At 40.8% G+C, this 17858-nt stretch overlaps 2 protein-coding genes across 3 annotated transcripts in view; one reads left to right on the plus strand and one right to left on the minus strand.

Moving 5' to 3' along the window:
- Positions 1 to 6293: 6293 nt before the first annotated feature.
- On the plus strand, positions 6294 to 10524 carry LOC103387022 (G-protein coupled receptor 26-like). The gene is made up of 4 exons (XM_008321512.3): positions 6294 to 7492; positions 8295 to 8408; positions 9122 to 9475; positions 10015 to 10524. The coding sequence occupies exons 1-3, from the start codon at positions 6822 to 6824 to the stop codon at positions 9396 to 9398; spliced, it is 1062 nt and encodes a 353-aa protein (XP_008319734.1). The 5' UTR covers positions 6294 to 6821; the 3' UTR covers positions 9399 to 9475; positions 10015 to 10524.
- Positions 10525 to 16542: 6018 nt separating this feature from the next.
- The window catches only part of nkx1.2la (NK1 transcription factor related 2-like,a), a 16384-nt gene continuing 15068 nt past the window's right edge, over positions 16543 to 17858 (minus strand). For both annotated transcript variants that reach the window (XM_025060860.1, XM_025060861.1), the window contains exons 4-5: positions 16800 to 17465; positions 16543 to 16766 (exon numbers count right to left, since the gene is read on the minus strand). In XM_025060860.1, coding sequence (XP_024916628.1) covers positions 16864 to 17465 — 602 coding nt within the window. In that variant the 3' untranslated portion in view covers positions 16543 to 16766; positions 16800 to 16863. The remainder of the gene's footprint in view (positions 16767 to 16799; positions 17466 to 17858) is intronic.

Raw genomic sequence — 17858 nt, forward strand, 5'->3', positions numbered from 1 at the left:
ACAGAGTTCAGTAACTGTCTGTTGAAAAAAGGCCTCACAACATCTCATTTCCTTTAATAAGACGGCCTCTGAGGCATCCGGATAGAGCGACTAAATACAGATTAACCCCTCAGCATCGTCAGCAGCCACTCAATCAACATGACTGGATCACTCCAGCATGTGTGTCTGTGTGTCTGTGTATGCGTGCATGTGTGTGAGTGTGTGCACGAATACATATATATATACACATATTTTGCATAGATTATGAAGGGCAAAACTATATATTTTTATTAGTGTCCTCTATGTAGTGATAAATTGCTTGTGTGAGACAGGGCTACCAAAGTAAAACTATTGCAGGTCCAAGTGAAGTACCACTGCTAGCCAGCAGGGGCTGGCTGCATATATTGAATTGACGTTTGTGCAAAAAAACATCAACTTTATTCAGGAAATACTCTGCTTTAAACTATTATTTTTCTAATCATTTTCATTGGCCATCTCAAAGTTAGCTGTGAATTAGTGTCATGTTAGCAGACCAATAGCACAAACACTGTGAATTAGCGTCATGTTAGCAGACCAATAGCACAAACCATATTAGCAATATGCTAGTATATAATGTCTTATTTTCAGAGTCAGCTTTACCACGGATAGACCAAGCTAACCTGCTAACATCCTTTCCCTTGCTATTTCTTCAGGCTGTAAAAGAAGATCTGACTCTTGTGAGTTGCATTACTGCCACCTACTGGGACTATTCTAAACTATCAAATATTTCGTGTTAAGGATATCCTAATTTTTAAAGGAAAAACAAGAAATTATAGAGGGAAGGTAGGAACCCTGCTAATGTACCAGTGAACTTAAAGAAACCTTATCTTTTACAGTTATCCTGCGTACTACAGCTGTGAAGTCGCTGACTTGGATACTGCATTACTGCTATCACAGTCAGGAAACCTTTAGGTATCTGACCGTAGATATCCTGTTAAAGTGAGCAAATGCGGACTCCCACAGTTTTAGTGCAGCGCTGCACCTTGGCGTTAACCTATACACCAGCCTGTAGATCCTGGCCAACTCTTCAGGCATGTGAGTTTACTCTGGGCTTCGTCTAGTTTTACAAAGAGGGGTTTTAAGTGCAATTCAATTCACCATTTCCTCTTTTAACTCTGCGGTGAGATACACTCCACGAAATGTAGACCCACTAACCCACGGCAAACTTCCTGCTCGGAGACACAAAAGTGTGCCCTCATGAAAGCAGTCAAGGCTTCAGATAAAGAGCAGCACTGAACTCAATTTCAGATTCACTCTCTTTCCATCCACTTAATCTGCTTTAATCAGACAATAATACTTTAGTTGGTGTGGGGTAAGGTTGGCCGCGTTCAGGAATTCTTATACCAGAAAGATAAGAAAGGTTTGGAAATGCAAAATAAGTCAAATGTATGTAAGAGATTAGGCTGGAGTAGATGAAAGAGTTTTCTTCTTTAGCGTGTAAAGAAACACTGTCAGAAATACGAGGATAATCCTCTGGGTTTTAAAGGTTTTTGAAAAACGCTATGAAAGATTAGGTAAACAGTGCATTTGATGAACGGGGAAAGAAGTCAATTGGCCATGGAGCATGAAGCGGCACACAATGCTCCTTTCATATCCCCAGTGGAGCTGAGTGCAGAGATGGTCGAAGGGATGTCTTGGCACGGACAACGTTTGGTACATACACTCTCGGGAGAAGAGTCCAGTCTCACACTTTTCCAACTTTGGAAACTTGAGGAAGCACGAGGAAGCACTGGTGTGTGTCCCACACAGGTTTAAGTGGATAAGGAAATGGACGGAGACTGTTTAGGGATGATACCATTCCGGTCCCGATGATAGGATTTCATGCTGAGCTAAATGCTTCGTTTACTCATCTCTGAAATTGTGAAACTGACTCCTAACAAACTGGATTCGTGACAAACTTCCCCTGCTGATCCCTCTCTCTCTCCAGGTAAAGGTCACTTAGTCCAGGTGCTTGCCCTCCACTTGACTCCTTTCCAGCAGACTGTGGCTAAAGCAGAGTCTGCAGTGACCCATTCTAGCTCAATGTCATCAATGCATGATCAAATCACTCTCCATACGGCTTAGCTGCCCAAAGACCAGGCCTCGGGTCGAGAGACTTAGAAATAAGGAAGTGAGAATAGTGGGAGCGTAGAAGTGTGGACTGCACTGAAGCACATTATGAACGTTTTTCACCTGCAGACAATTAAATAAAGAATACTTTTGCTTCTTTGTCTCATTGTGCTGTCCAACTCCATTTACCTGAGAAGAAATATCTAACAGTAGGGGGCAGCAATGTATTTAAAATGATGCTAATGTTGGAGAGCTAGATTTACACAAACCTCCAAACACCCTATTACTAGCAATACATTTTGTTTCAGGGAATTACAATTCAAACATCAACGTCAACCTTAGTGTTTATGTTTCAAAAGTGGGCAATGAGGGGGGAGATGGGGTGGGGAGTGGGAGAGGGTGAGGTTAACTGCTGAGCACAGGAGGTAAGAAAATATATTTTGTTTCTTTGCACTTTTGACCTTGACCTTGCTGAACAAATTTACATTAACTTTTTTTTATTATTTATCATTATTAATTCATAAAAGTTGTTTTTTTTGCTGAACAAACAAAACTACTGAGATCATCCATGCCCCGAGTCCACAGTGGGTTCTAATCCCCTGACCATGACCAGAGGCAGACTCAGCTCTCTGTCCTTCTGCTATCACCTGCCTGTTCACTGCCATTCCCTGCCAGCGGCTCTTTCAGTCACTCTCCCTCTCTGTCTCCTATCCTCTCTCCTTATCCACTAATCCTCTTTAAGGACATTACTCACTAATATGTCCAGTCAGAAAGTATAAAAGCTGAGCTATCTCTTTACTGCCATCGGCAGTACACTAAATATGCCATTATTGTAGGAAAGGTGAATGGAGATCATCATCGCTATAACCCAGAATACCATTCAGATCTAGACCTATATGAAAGGTTAGCATCAGCTGTTAGCATTGGTGGGGCCACGGGGAGCCCACCAGGAACAGGAATATTAAATAATTTATTAAAATCAATCTTGAAATCAATCACATATATGTCAATGCAAATCTTCTTCTGCTTCAGGTGGCTGACACTGAACTAAAATGTACACAGCCCCTAAATTCATTTTTCGATTGTTTGTGCTTTACAGTTTTTACACCTGCTGTTAATAATGTGTTGTTTTAAAAACCAAAATCATATATGTCAAAGCAACATGAGACAACACCATGGAAAGTAAGGACTTTTAAAAGTTTAAAAGTAGAACCAGTAGGTGGCGGTAATGAGACTGAATGGACGTCAACATTAATTAAAACCCAAAGTGATGGAGAGGGAGTGAAATTAGCCATTATCGATTGTGACGATTGCCACGATTTTGATACTTTTTTTTAAAAAAGAAAAGCATAATTGAGATGCTGACTATTATTTCAAAATTATTTGATTTAAAATTCTAATTTTAATTGTCGTGAATTTAGTAACTTATAGGGACAACAGCAGCCATTAAATGATTTGTGCACGCTAGAATAAATTCATAGATAAATACTGGTAAACGTTAGTTAGTTGGGGAAAACAGTCAGATTTTGTAATTACTAAAATACTTACTATTATACTTAAAATATCACTATCAATACTAAACATGACTAAAACAACAACAACAACAACAACGGTTCCTGGTTTCAGCAGTTTAACCTGCAGGGCTGCCCTGACAAACAAAGATCACTTGTTGACTTGTCCTCCGGGCGGGGCAGCAGTTCATTTTACTGACGTAATTTTAATGAGACAACATTGATGAGCGCTGACAGCTCAGACAGCACTGCATCGTCTCACCTCCACCAGCTTCACCAGCCGGCTGACAACACACAGCGTAGGTTCAGAGAGAAGCGAGTGCCATCTTGTGGTTAAAAACACAAAACAACCACCGCGAAGCTACGAGGTCCGTCTGCAAATAGGGCCCCCCTCCTGTTTCCTGTCTGGTAAACGAGCGGGCTAACGCGTGTAGCGGTTAAATATCGTAATAAAGTATCGCATTCTTTTAAGTTTAAGTTTAAGTTTTCATTTTATGTAAAACTAATATATATATAGAATATATAAAATATATATAGAAAGGAATTATTAAAAAACATCAACATTTAAGTAGATTACAAGGCGACAGTAAAAACAACAAAAACGATAACAACAACAACAATATCAATAATTATTTTCATTAAAAACTAAGGAAAAATAAATAATAAAAATAAATAATAAGTTAATATGAAGGTTAAATAATATAAAAATACACTTGTGTCACTTTTCGTGCATTACCACTAGAGGGAAGCACTGCAGCAGCAGAAAGCTTAAAGAGAGCTCACAGAAAAGATATTTAAATATGATACTGTTAAACACATCATGGAACGTTCCATGAATGTGAGCCATGATGGAGCAACAGCAGCAGATCAACACAGTGGCTCGTCATCACACACAGTAAATAAAGACAACTATAGCTGAGAGTCTCTAAAGAGCGTTACACCAAACTGAGACCAGTCAATAAACTGAAAACACTCAGTGGATTAATTTAATTTAGTTTCAGGCTTCACTTAGCCGAGAAAGCATTTATAGAAGAAGATATGGATAAAGTACAGAATAAGTATATTTTTATTGAATGAGCACTCAGTCAGGAAATGTCAGCAACTTTCCATTTCATTGGGTTAGCTTTAATTAGTAAAAGTATAATTTCATGGTTAAAGAAATCCATATATAAATAAATATATAATATATCTGCCTATTCAATACACCTTATACATCTGCATTTAGTTTGTGTGTAATGTGTGTGTATAAAGTAAGAATACATAAGAAGAGTCTTAAAAATAAAAAACTTTCTTGTAATTATAACTGTGTGTATTCGTGTGTATATCTATATCTGTGTGTGTGCTGGGGCGGAGGTTGGTAGGACTGTAAAATTCATTAACCTCTTGCTACCATGAATCACCTCATTAAGTCTGTGGACAAATGATGTTGAACTTTGTTCCAGTTTAAAGCGGCTGCGCTGAGACCTGACACAAGAATCCAATGTAATTTCACCATCTGTTCTCTCGCTTCGTTAACAGAGATGAGTGAGAAAAAACTTCTCAGGTTTAATTAGAAATTCACGGCAGCCACTGATTCCTATTTGTCACGACTGATGATTAATAAGAGGGTTGGACAGCTGTACATGTGACCGTACAGTTGGAACTGATTTCCATGTACACGCCTGACAGTGGAGTGAGATCTTCAATTAAAATCTGCAGATCACAGATACAGATTAGATTTTTTTTTTGTCATGGATCTAATATGTCATAAATTAATTGTGTAATTAGTACTTTTGCTCCCACCTGTGATGATGGTTAATTGGGAATGCTAATTAAAATGTTCAGATTTACAATGATGTGTCATATTTGGCCTGAACAGCTAATTAAAAGTAAGGTGGAAGTAGAAGATTCTACGACATTAGTATCGTGAAAAAGTCCTTGACTGAAAAACCTCAGTCTGTGAGTTTAATCTTATATTTTTCTGCTTTGTTAATGTCACAATGAGACAAAATGCTAAAGGAAACATATGTTATATACCAGTATACAGTGTGTTGCGTTTTTTGACACAGAATCCCATGTAGTTCCCAGGGATCTACTAATACTTGGAAATACTTTTGAAACCTTTTTACAACCGCTGAACCTTTCTTGATAACTGCCTTTAAAAACATGCAGAACTCGACTATTTGGACACTTCGTTGACCACAATATCACAGTATCAGGGAACATTCTTCAAGAAAGCATCCAGACCACTCATCACAAGACTTCGCCCCCTGGTGGGGGCACTGAATGATCCCAATCCCAAGTCCATAGTAACGGTTGCGGTGGTTGTTTTAAACCCAGTCTAATAAGGACTACAGGCTGGAAGTGTCTAAATGTTATAGGGGCCACATGGCAGCTTATCAAGGGCCAAACTTGGCCCCCGGCCCTGATTCGTCCCCCCATTGGTTCACATGGATACAATGGTCTCATCATCTTCCATTCAAACCACCACATAAATCTCTATACAATACTATACTATATAATACTGCCCTGATTAGGCTTTGGCTCCACGACTCATGGCACCTGAACAAAACTGCTCAGCGCTGCTGAGAATTTATAAGGAAGAGGTGACGGTGACGTAACTTCTTTGATCTGACACCGACATGAAAATGATAGTAATTATATGAATGATTGAATGAATAATTACGGGTCATTTCAGCCAAACCTCTCATTACTAACACGGTTGTGTTAAACGTGACGCTCATGACATCAGCCGTGCCACCAGCAACGTAGGACGTGCGTCGTGTTTCTATTTTTACACCAGATAGGATGCGGTTGAACCCGAGTGTCACACTTCTGATTCTGGGAAAAGAGAAGAGAAGTAGGGAGAGGATACTGCTGTGAAGAAGAAGAAAGAAGAAGAAGAAAAGGTACTTCTTAATATCTCCTCTCCAGTCCTGACCACGACTTCAACGCGCAATTGCGCAGCAGTAGGAACACTGAGATGAGGCAGCAGAGGCATGGATGGCTCGATTAGAGAAGCGGAAAGTACCAGAGACTCAAATGAGACGAGAGCTCCCGCTGTGAACCAATTCCTACTCAGGAAATACCCGAATTCCCAGGCTAACTCCAGGTGACCAGATCCTGTGGAGAGAACTGCGCGGTACATTCGGTGTCTGAGCCTGTGGTCCAGAACATGGACTTTATGTTGTTGGAATCACATCTGCAGAGGCTGACGCTCACATATGCCATCAACAAAAGCCTGGGTGTTTGACAGGGAGCGCCATGGACGCGGTGGACATCGCTGCCTCTGTGCTGGTTCTGGGGACCATCGTCGTGTCGCTGCTGTCCAACACCGTGGTGCTGATCTGCTTTCTCTACAACCCGCAGATTCGCAGGCAGGTACCGGCGCTCTTCACTCTCAACCTGACGTTTTGCAACTTGTTGCTGAGCGTGTCCAACATGCCACTCACCCTGATCGGACTCGTCACCGGGGGCCACCCCGGTGGCCGCGGGCTCTGTCAGGTGGTGGGTTTCCTCGACACTTTCCTCACCACGAATGCCATGTTGAGCATGGCGGCTCTCAGCATCGACAGGTGGCTGGCGGTGGTCTTCCCACTCAGCTACCACTCCAGGATGCGGCACCGGGACGCAGTGATGGCTCTTTGCTACACGTGGACGCACTCGCTGTGCTTCTCCGTGGTCGCCTCCTGGCAGCCCTGGGTGGGCTTCCATCAGCTTTACGCGTCGTGCACCCTGTGCAACGTGAAGGCGCGCGGAGCAGGGACACAGTTCTTCATCTTCACCTTGGCTTTGCACTCCCTCACCTTCCTCCTGACTCTGGTCGTGCTGTGCGTCACTTACCTCAAAGTGCTCAGAGTTGCACGGTCTCACTGTAAACGCATCGACGTGATCACCATGCAGACGTTGGTGCTGCTGGTGGACATTCACCCCAGGTAAACCAGTAAACTAGTTCTTTTTTTAAAAACTATATCCTAACACTATAGTTGATGCAAGAATCATTCCATAATAGTAACAGAACCAGATAAATATTTTTTTTTTTTCATCAGGTATATAACTTTACTGCAGTGATTCTCAACCACTGAGCCGCAGCACATTAGTGTGCCATGGGAGAGTGGAAGATTATTACACTTTATTATTATTATTATTACAAATTTAACTTAATTGATCAGTAAACTATCATTAGCATTATTACTATTATTATTTATTGGCACTGTTTTTATTTTATTGCAAATAATTTCGGGCTATTTATTGCTAATTCAGCCTTGTTCCCATTTCCCACAAGGCATAGAGTTGTTTTTGTTTAAACGAGAGAGCGAGTCAGAGCTGTTGTAGAAGATCTATGTGTGTGTGTTTCTTCAGTTTTATCAACCAGAACACAGTTCATACCAGAACTATGACTCCTTTCTCAAGCTACGCAGGATCATTTGCACAGATCCTTGTTATGGACACGGAAGCCTGGTGTGAAGGTGGAGGTGGAAACCCTCTGCTGAATGTGCATGAGAGGTTTACACTACGTAATCTGGTTACAGTGGAAAACAGTTCGGCTACAGACAATTTTTTTCCCTACTCTTTAGGTCTTTCTTCCTTCATCTGTGTCTATTTACCGTACAGCTGATACCCTGGAAGTGTGGATGATTTTTTTTTGGTGTCTGCTGCATGTCTCTAATCATGCCTGCTTGGTAGATAATGCTGCTGTGTGTGTGTGTGTGTGTGTGTGTGTGTGTGTAATGGCAGTGTGCGCCAGAGATGCTTGGACGAGCAGAGGCGTAGGAGGCAGAGGGCCACCAAGAAGATCAGCACATTCATCGGCACCTTCGTGGTGTGCTTCAGCCCTTATGTCATCACAAGGTGAGCGGAGAATTAGCATTAGCATGCACCAGCACACGCGTGTCTGTGTGCATTTGCAGATCGTGTGCAGGAAGTGGAAGAGAATCTTCCTCGTCTAATCAAACACATTCATCAAGGTCTTTGTCTTTGGACCGCAAAGTGATTCTCTTAATTCATGCTAAATTGAAAGGAAATGTATGATTTATAGTCCTTGAACACATCACACAGACATTGACGACATTGACAGAGTGATTTCTGAGAGGGAGACGGAATCAAATCACAAGTCAGCGAACACAGCACATGCTCTCATTAGTATGAGACGCAGAGGTGACGGCGCTGCTCTGTCAGGAGCTTCACGTTCTCAGTCACGTTCTCACCGAACTTATTCTGCTTTATTTTGTATTGTTAATATATTATTATAAATAAAATTAACCAGAGATGGTTTGATATTATACTCACAATCGGTATCGGCAAATACTGCATTATTGGTATAAATATCGGACATGAAAAAGTTGTAGCAATATTAATTCTAATTTTAACAATGTAAAAGTCCATTGAGACAAATGTGTCTCATGAAATTGGGCTATAAAAATAAACGTCTCATGACTTGACCTGTAAGCAGCAGGCACAAAAAGTGTTCGACGAAAACCACCCTGATCTGACTCTGCAGCAGTCGATTCATTGGTAACAGTTTCTCTTTTCTCTCTTTTCTCTCTGTGCTCTATTTGAAGCAGAATTGTAGAACTTTTCTGCCCAGGGCTCATCAACCCTCACTGGGGTGTCCTGTCCAAATGTTTGGCCTACAGCAAGGCAGCCAGTGACCCATTTGTCTACTCACTGCTGCGCTACCAGTACACAAAGACCTGCAGCCTGCTGGCTAACAAGATCCTCAAAAGAAATCCTCTAAACTCCTCCCTGGGAATGGAGACCAACGCAGCGAGGAGGGACAATAACGTCAACACAACCGACAACAGACAGACACCAACCGACAACAAGCCGACCGTCAAGTAAAGGTGGTCGCTTTTGGAGAGAATTTGAATCATTTTACGCAGCAGCAGCGTCTTGGGTTTGACGACGTTTTCAGGCAGGTACGGCTGAAAACTGTTAATACTGTGAAGAAAACCTTGTTTAACAAACCACTGGTTTTTACAAAATCTCAGTCTGTCTGTCTGCACTTGGATCCTACTGAGAAAAAAATGACAGAAATAGTTCAAAGATAAAATAGTAGATAAAATGTTCCCAAAGCTGCAACTGAACAGAAGATGAAAACAGGGATCATGGGAAAATATGTAGAAGATAAACACCAAAAAATGCAATGAAACAAAAATCTACAGTAGAGATGAATAACAAATGAATAGCAAATTGATTTTAGAAGCGAAAGTAAAAAGTGATGTTTTTATTTCACTACGTCATCTGTGGTTTGGTTCAGTTAGAGGTTAAGAGACTTGACTCCGTAAACATAATAAAAATCATCAACTTTTACACGTTGATGCCAGTGATGTGCAGCGATCATAAATCTTCCAAGTCTGGGTTGATTTACAATAACACAAGTTGGTCCCTAACTTTGACCTTTGGCATCAGAAAGGAACGGGTTTTTTTTATGTGTACCTATTTTTATCTTTTGCAGCCAGAGAAATGAAAACACACAGGAAAATGAAAGGACAACAACCACCGGAGACAAAACCAAACCAAACATCTCAAACACTCAGCTGGACAAAGAGACTAAGGACGTTTTCATCAACAATCACAGGAGGTTTAACAAACAAACCTCTGTGCATATTTATGAACACGTTTTCTACAGCAGCGCTATATAAAAAAATGAGAAAACCTTCACAAAAAAAAAAAACAATCAAAAGTCCTTGTATTTAACACAGCAGGTGCGGTCATATGTGCGACACTCGGTGTTCAGTGTTTGTGGTCAGGGCTGATGGTGTCAGTGTGTGGTGCCAGTTCATTATTTTTCTAGAACCGTTCTATCTCATGTACGGCTGTGTGACCCCTGGAACAAAACACAAATGTTCTCCGATGATCCCAGCTGTTGTACTGTGAACGTGTAGACTGTAAACGACTAAATCAGGTATTTATTTTTGTCTGTTTTTGCTAAAAAAAAAACAAACAAACTAAAAAAAACAGTGTATGTGAGTGTATTTAAATAAATGTCGCACGTTTTAGCCTCTGCCTTTGGTTCAGTCTATTTTTTTTTTGTTTTACAGTCGATGCAATACACGTTTTAGCTATTTCAAAATCTCACAAGATGCTGCTCCTCTGCCTTTGGTTCAGTCTTTTTTTTTTTTTTGTTTTACAGTCGATGCAAAGTTAAAACAATTTCTTTATTGTTCAGTAGCACTCTCTCTCTCTCTCTCTCTCTCTTTGTCTCTCTCTCTTCTGATCTCACACCTTCACTTCATCCAGGGTGATTAAACAGATGAAGGGGGGAGTAGTTAATTTTTCAAAAATAATTTAAGCAGCGTTCCACCCACTGCTTCAGCTGGAGATGTGGCAGCAGCACAAAGACCTTCTGAAACGGAGCGTTTAAGGCTCTTCTATTATTGTGGATCTGCCGAGAGGAGTGTTGAAGACAAAGACGAAAAAGAGAAAAGTTCTAACCAGAAGAAACTATGAGAACTGTGCCTATATTTAACGGTTGGGGTAAATCAGAAATATGCTCCCACCAACCTCCCCCCGTTTATTTATAATCAGCCGTAGCTTCCTGTTCACTCCCTTTGACTCCCCTCTGTTACTGCTTAAAAACAGAAAACAGAACTTTTTTCTTTTTTCTTGCATCCACCGTCCTTTCTATTACAACAATTATTTGTGAGGCCAATTTGCCCAAACACTGTATTTACAGCTGTACAACCAAGGCCAATTAGTGGAAAAGTGTAGAGGAAGTATGGAAGGATCCCCCGTCTGGGGGTGGGCACATCCTCATCTCCAGGGGAGAATCAGTGAGTGGGTGAGAGGCAGACACGGGCCTGACATGCTGAACAGCAGCGCACACAGACCGTGTGATTAAGACACAGAATGTAGGAAGCACATGAAAGCAGAGGGAGAAGGCAGAGGTGGTGTGTGCCAACTGCACACACACACACACACACACACACACACAGAGTCAGGTTTTTGTGCTCTGTGGGTACCTCACGTAGACATTCCCTGGTCTTTTTCCCAAAGTAATAAAATATGTGGATGATGAGAATTGAGGTCATTTTAAATACAGATGTATTATTAGTTAGACTCCTATTCACCCCATTCACCCTCCACTGAAAGTACAAATGTCACTGTGTGAATATAAATGTAATTTTGGACCCCCTCCTCCCTCCTCCCTCCTCCCACTGAGTGAGAGAGTATTTTGAGGTAAATAAAAATCAATTTTGATTTAGTTTGAAGTTTGTATTACAATAATGTTATTATTGCAGAGACACATTCACTGCAGTCGCTTCAAAACTCCAGTGAACTTCATTTAAAACACTTTCACTTGCTGCAAAACTGCTATTGAACAAAGGAAATAAAAATTACAAGTCAGTGTCAGAGTTCCCTGTGGCAGAAAAGAAAGAAAATATTGAATGAATTAGTTTGCACCACTGAGACCCCAGCTCTCCTCCTCCCCTCCACTCTACACCCACGGGGGAGCCCTTTTATTCCAACAGAAGAGGAAAAAAAAAACCCAATATGTTTTACTGCAAACGTGTCTGTTGTCTGTAGAATCACACTGCCAGTGTGGTTGAACACTGTTGTCTTCCTGTTCCGTCTCATTAATATTATCATCCTTCTATCATCATCGTTCAGCAGCCTCGCTCTCTGGTCCATCATTCTGCCAGAGGAACTGGTTGTGCTGACATATGAATCATGGGAACACGGGATCCAAATGTCATGGTATTCCCAATACACTTCATCAAACCAGCAGCGCCGCTCACAGCAGTAATAAAACGACCATCTATTTCTGTCCAGGAATGCTCTCTTTGTTGTTTCTCTGTGCGTTCACATTGTCGGGTCCGTTCAGTCCAGAAGTCAGTCACAACTTTTCGGAAAAAAAAATACTGTTGCCACTCAATACAAGGTTCAGGTCTCTATTAGTAATATATATTAAAATGGGAGTGTGTTTAACAAACATAATATTTCAATACATCTAATATAAGGGGCGTGGGGCAGTAAGGCTCAAGCTGAACTTGGAAAAGAAAATCCAGCCAATTAAATAGGTTTCAGCTAAATTTACAAATTAGGATTAAAACTGTAGCATAACTTCTACTAAAACAAATTTTTTTTTTACTTTAGTCCTCTAATAATTGTCACCTTGACAACTATTGTGAGCATTGGTTGTATTTAAATTGAATTAATGTATGCATATAAAACAGCCAAAACTGTGCTTCTGTCCTTTGTATTAGACATTGTTTCTGATCACATTAGAGTTCACTGTCATGTTGCTGAACCTGAGACCAACCGCTGGCTCTGATCAGATTTCCTGAAACCCATCTGACAGGTTATTCCACAGTTTTCATTAACCTGCTGTCGGTGTTGGCAAAAGGTCTGAGAGTGAGTGACTGTCTTCTGTCTTCTGACCGTCGGTGCATCTACGAAACCACTCAACCTCAATAATTGAGATCAAAAAGGTAGGACATCTAATCTGACACGGCGACTTGTCCTATTTTGAGGCTGAGTCGAATGTAAAGATGAAAAAGTGGAGACAACAATTTAGGTGGTGATGGGTTTGAGGAGGTGGAGTTTATAGTTTTATCACAAGTTTTTCCCACTCTTGCGCCTGTCAACACGTTTCCTCCAACAGAGAAAAAATAAGAAAATAAAATGTCACGAAACATCTGTTAAAAAGATAAGTAAAAAACAGCAATGGAGAGAGACTGGAAATCAAACCAAACCACACAATGATTGTCTCCGTCTGATAAGAGTCTGAGGCTGAGGAAGAAAAATCCATCTGGTCATTAGTTCAGACCTGAGCAGTGAAAGGATCTGGAGACAATAGAGACACTTTAACAGCCATGGTAGTTACACCTGAATAAAGACCCACCACCACAGAGACTAGATGGACCTGCAGGCTCCGGTGACCTTTGATGACCTTTGATTAAGACAACTGTTTGAATAAAACTAAAGGAAATAAAGGTGTGGTCATTAGTTAACTCTTTAAAGTAGTGTTTTAACGACAGCTTAATTTAATTTAATTTAATTTTAAATAAGAGGTTGCAGATCCAGATGGCGCTCTCAGCAACTGCCTAGTGACCCTTGCCACAATCCAGCTCTCTGGGCAACATAAGGGGCCTGGGAACACACCTGGCCCTCAGAGTAACTTTTTGTGGTCCTACCATTCTAAAAGTTCTAAGGTTCTAGGAAGGGGAAAAACACAAAAAACGTCCACCTGAACTACAGGTTACAGATGCGTTGAATTAAACAGATCAGATGACAAAAGTATGAAATTGCATCCCTGTCGTCAGGATCAACATTCTAGAACCAAAGTCTTAAAGGGGGAAAGTACTAAATAATAATATAAATGCAAGTCATCTTTGAACCTACAGGTGAGAGTTGAAGTCTGCCAGTGTTCAACGTGGTTAAAATAAATCACCTGATGAAGAGGCTCTCAGAGGTCATTTGGGAATCTCTAATGGCCCCATTATGGATTAGACCGTTATTAAATGGACATTAGATGACGAGGATGACGAGGATGACACTTCCCCTTATCAGCTCTAAGGTAGGGTTAGTTGAAAAAAAAAAAGGATGATGTAAACGGCATCAGCACTGATCACCTTGACTCTAAAAATAGCACAAACACAATCACACAGGTCTGTGCAAATCCATCGCCTTTAACAAAATGTAGGAATGTCCAAAGAGAGCGAATGGGATTTCTTCAGCTCTGAGGGAATGATCCGTCGATGCAGTGTGAAGAGGACAATCAGTCCAACCGGCGCTCCAGTGTCTCAGCTCACGACACGGCATTAACATCCAGGAGACCAATCACATTGTAAATGCACATAATCACACAGCTCAACAGGACGAGCTGGCCTCTAATCTCTAATTGTTGATTTTCTCCCATCGATCTGACAGATGGCGACAGACGGACAATAGCCGTAATCTGACTGCGATTACGTGGAACTCGGTGGAAACAACATAACTGTAGGAAGTGTTTGACTCACTGATGGTCAGTGAAGCGCAGCACTGCTGCACTGACACCTTCGACATTATAACACTCAGTGATCTGAGATTATCACACCATTAATCCTTAATTCTCTACTATGTTAATCTAAATAAAAAAAAGGTTGAAGTTTGCAAATACAATTGTCGTATTAAATGACAGTAATTTTTGTTAGACTAGATTCACTACATTTTGATTCAGACACACTAAATGTGATTACATTACATCATATTGGAGCAAAGCGAATTCAGTGTAAGAGATTAGATTAAACAAGGTTAGACTAGATGATACTGGATTAAATTAGGTCATATTAAATCTGAACATCAGATTTATTACAATCAAATTAGATTAGATTAGATAGAAAATTGTCAGCATCAGTGTTAAAAAATAAACACCACTAGTTAGAAACAGCAGTACAGTCCCTCTCAGGCAGGTTTTCCTTAGTTACAGGAACACTCCGAGCTGGAAGCACAAACTCCTGTGTTCTGACACCTTTCATGTGTTTGACTTCTATCTGTTTGATCGTTGCTGCCCCCACATAGAAGCTGCAGGTGGGTATAAACCTTGAGGTGTGAGACCCTAAAACGATCAGCAGAGGTGAAGTCTCATTACTGAAACATCAAGACAAACACACGGCGAAGAAAATGTAATCTTCAACTCTGCACGCCACTGTCACTCTGCAGCTGTGACCTGATTGGCAGTATAAAAACAGCTGATCGCTGATCTCGTTCAAAAAAAAAAGTGTGTGAGTCAGTTAGGCTGTGGTATAAATAGCACAACTGCCTAAGCTACATGATGTTTGCATCTCAAATTGTCTCAACAAACAAATACAAAAACACTCTGACGTAAAAACACGTTCATCTCTGCGTTTCGTTTAATTCAATAGAAAACTACAGTTTATTTTAGGGATAAATCCAAGTTGATTTGTATCAACTGTTTTGGCCGTTTGCACAGATGCACAGACACCAGGCGTCCATTAGAGGGCAGCCTAGCTCAACATCAGACGCTAAAATAACCTGAGTTTCCGCTACATTTACACGAACAGCATTTGTAGCTGAGAGATGTGAATCAATTCCGATCCATTTAACAGGAATAAGCCACAGTCAGACTCCCACGGACAAGATGAGAGGCGGTTTATTCTAATGAGACGTTATCTTCACGCAGCAGCGTCGCTTTCCAAAGGAACGGCTCCTTTAACTGTCACACAGAAACCATCTTGCTTTTTAAAGTTTCACTCAGAGTGAAGATGATGACGGCCTCAGACATTTCACTTTACTTCTCTAATGATTTCAGCCTTGCTGTGTGACAGAAAACAGAGTTTGTTTTCTTTTCCATTTCCCTCCACAGTTGTTTGGCTTCTCTACTAAAGAGAACCGGACTGATGACAAATGACTTCTTTAAAAACAAAACATCTTCCTGACAGGAAATTTCTATTTTGTATTTTAGTAAAAGCAATGTATTATTATTATTACTATTATTACAAATATGTAGCTAGACATTTTTGCAAAAAAAAACATTTAATTTAATTTTAAATAAAACATACTTCTGCATTATTTACATTTTACTTTTGCACTATGCTTTATTTTAAAAACGTTTGCATCAAACGTAAAAAAAATACATTTTGTGATTAACTATCTGAAATAAAGGGCACATTTTAAATGTAAATTTATATTTTAATATGTTATTTTGATAAGAGAATTAAGGAAGTGTCGTGGAGTCCAGTTTTCAGCCTGTAGGGTTTTGCGTGTAGTGTAAAAACTAGAATACAACAGTGCCGCACTGTGGCTGTAGTTTGTAAATGCAGGTATGGACGATGGCGATTAAATGAAACCTATCAAATGAAGATTTGTGGTTATAACATTTCATTGCTATATATTATTACTACATATATTTTATATTTAATTTACATCCATGAAAAGTTAGTTACACTATTTTTAAGTAAAAAAATCGATCATTTATTGATAGTCAATGAGTTAGTTTAGCAAAATAAATTACACAACAAGGAATATTAGAAATGTTTCAATTAAATTTTTATTAAGTTACAATTATACGTTTGCATGTTATGGCAACAAATGTAAAACCTTCAAGACAGAGTGACACGTTATAGGATGATGACACACGATCAGTACAGAGTGGTGAACATCTGGGTTTGATTACATTGAAGCAGGTGATTGCAAGAATTAGCTGTATTCGTTTTTATACAGTCGAACAGTCGAATCGTATTCGTTTAGTTCAAACGTTTGCATTTTCTCGTTTTCGTTTAGTTCAAACGTTTGCATTTTCTCCTTGTATGATGCATGAGGTCAAAGTCGTTTTTGTCATGGTCCAAAGCTGTGGCTTCTTTCATAGATGTGGGTTAAAATAAGTGGGCTGCACGAACCCATTGGACATGAAGGGGTGCAGGAGCCCCCCAGTGGATGTAAGTGGAACAGCACCGGCTGTGTGGAAGATCACATTTCCAGGGCTGAAGTTTGGGAAAGTTTGGTGAAAGCCGGCAGGGCTCGACCCACACGTGGTCGGATTCGGACTGACACTGACAAGGGATTTGGACCCGGGCTGCAGTGTACTGTCCGCCCCGGGGTTCTGTTTTTTCCACTTGGTCCTTCTGTTCTGGAACCAGATTTTCACCTGGGTCTCGGTCAGACTCAGGGACAGGGCCAAGTTTAGTCTCTCACACACAGACAGGTACCGAGTTGCCCGGAATTTGTTCTCCAGAGCCACCAGTTGTTCATACGTGAAGGCCGTCCTGGCCCGTCGCGGTTTGGCACAGCCTTGGTCCGAGCGCCGACGCTTGTGCATGGAAGGGGTCTGATCCGGGGTGACCGTAGATTCTCCATCATCCTGGCCTCCAAGGGGGCAGGGTTCTTCTGGGTCCGAGGACTGCAGAGGGTCAGCAAGAACTGTTTGATGCCTGGAGGCTGAAGTGTCATTTCTTTTGTCATCGCCTGAAACAAAAACAACGAGTCACATCTAAACATCCACACTGCAGTATTCCATTATGAGTATTTCAGGCTGTACTATGATTTTCCAAAAAGTTATTTTAACTCTTATGTCATTCAAACAACAGATTGTTTTAAGTACAGACATTAAAAATGCCTAAAAAATGACCAAATAAATCCCCTAACTGCGCTCCGTAAAAATTCGTAACCCTCCAGGTCACAGCTGACGTCAAATGTTTTTTTTCCCACATTGCCCACGTCCCATAAACACAGTAATATATGAGTGACATCTGTGAAGAGTTTGATTAGGATCCTGAGGTCAGTGGAGCGTGGCAAAGACCCAGAGGAGGAGGAGCAGGAGTGAAGGAGCAGAGGAGGGTTGGGGGTGGGGGGGGATCG

This window comes from Cynoglossus semilaevis, chromosome 12 (genome assembly GCF_000523025.1).
Source record: "Cynoglossus semilaevis isolate Cse_v1.0 chromosome 12, Cse_v1.0, whole genome shotgun sequence".
Lineage (NCBI taxonomy): Eukaryota > Metazoa > Chordata > Actinopteri > Pleuronectiformes > Cynoglossidae > Cynoglossus > Cynoglossus semilaevis.

What these genes read in the sequence shown, in the direction of transcription:
- LOC103387022 (XM_008321512.3), top strand. Translation starts at nt 6,822, where the DNA reads ATGGACGCGGTGGACATCGCTGCCTCTGTGCTGGTTCTGGGGACCATC. An exon ending in CTGGTGGACATTCACCCCAG is followed by an intron (nt 7,493 to 8,294) that starts GTAAACCAGTAA and finishes GTGTAATGGCAG; the next exon opens with TGTGCGCCAGAGATGCTTGG. An exon ending in AGCCCTTATGTCATCACAAG is followed by an intron (nt 8,409 to 9,121) that starts GTGAGCGGAGAA and finishes TATTTGAAGCAG; the next exon opens with AATTGTAGAACTTTTCTGCC.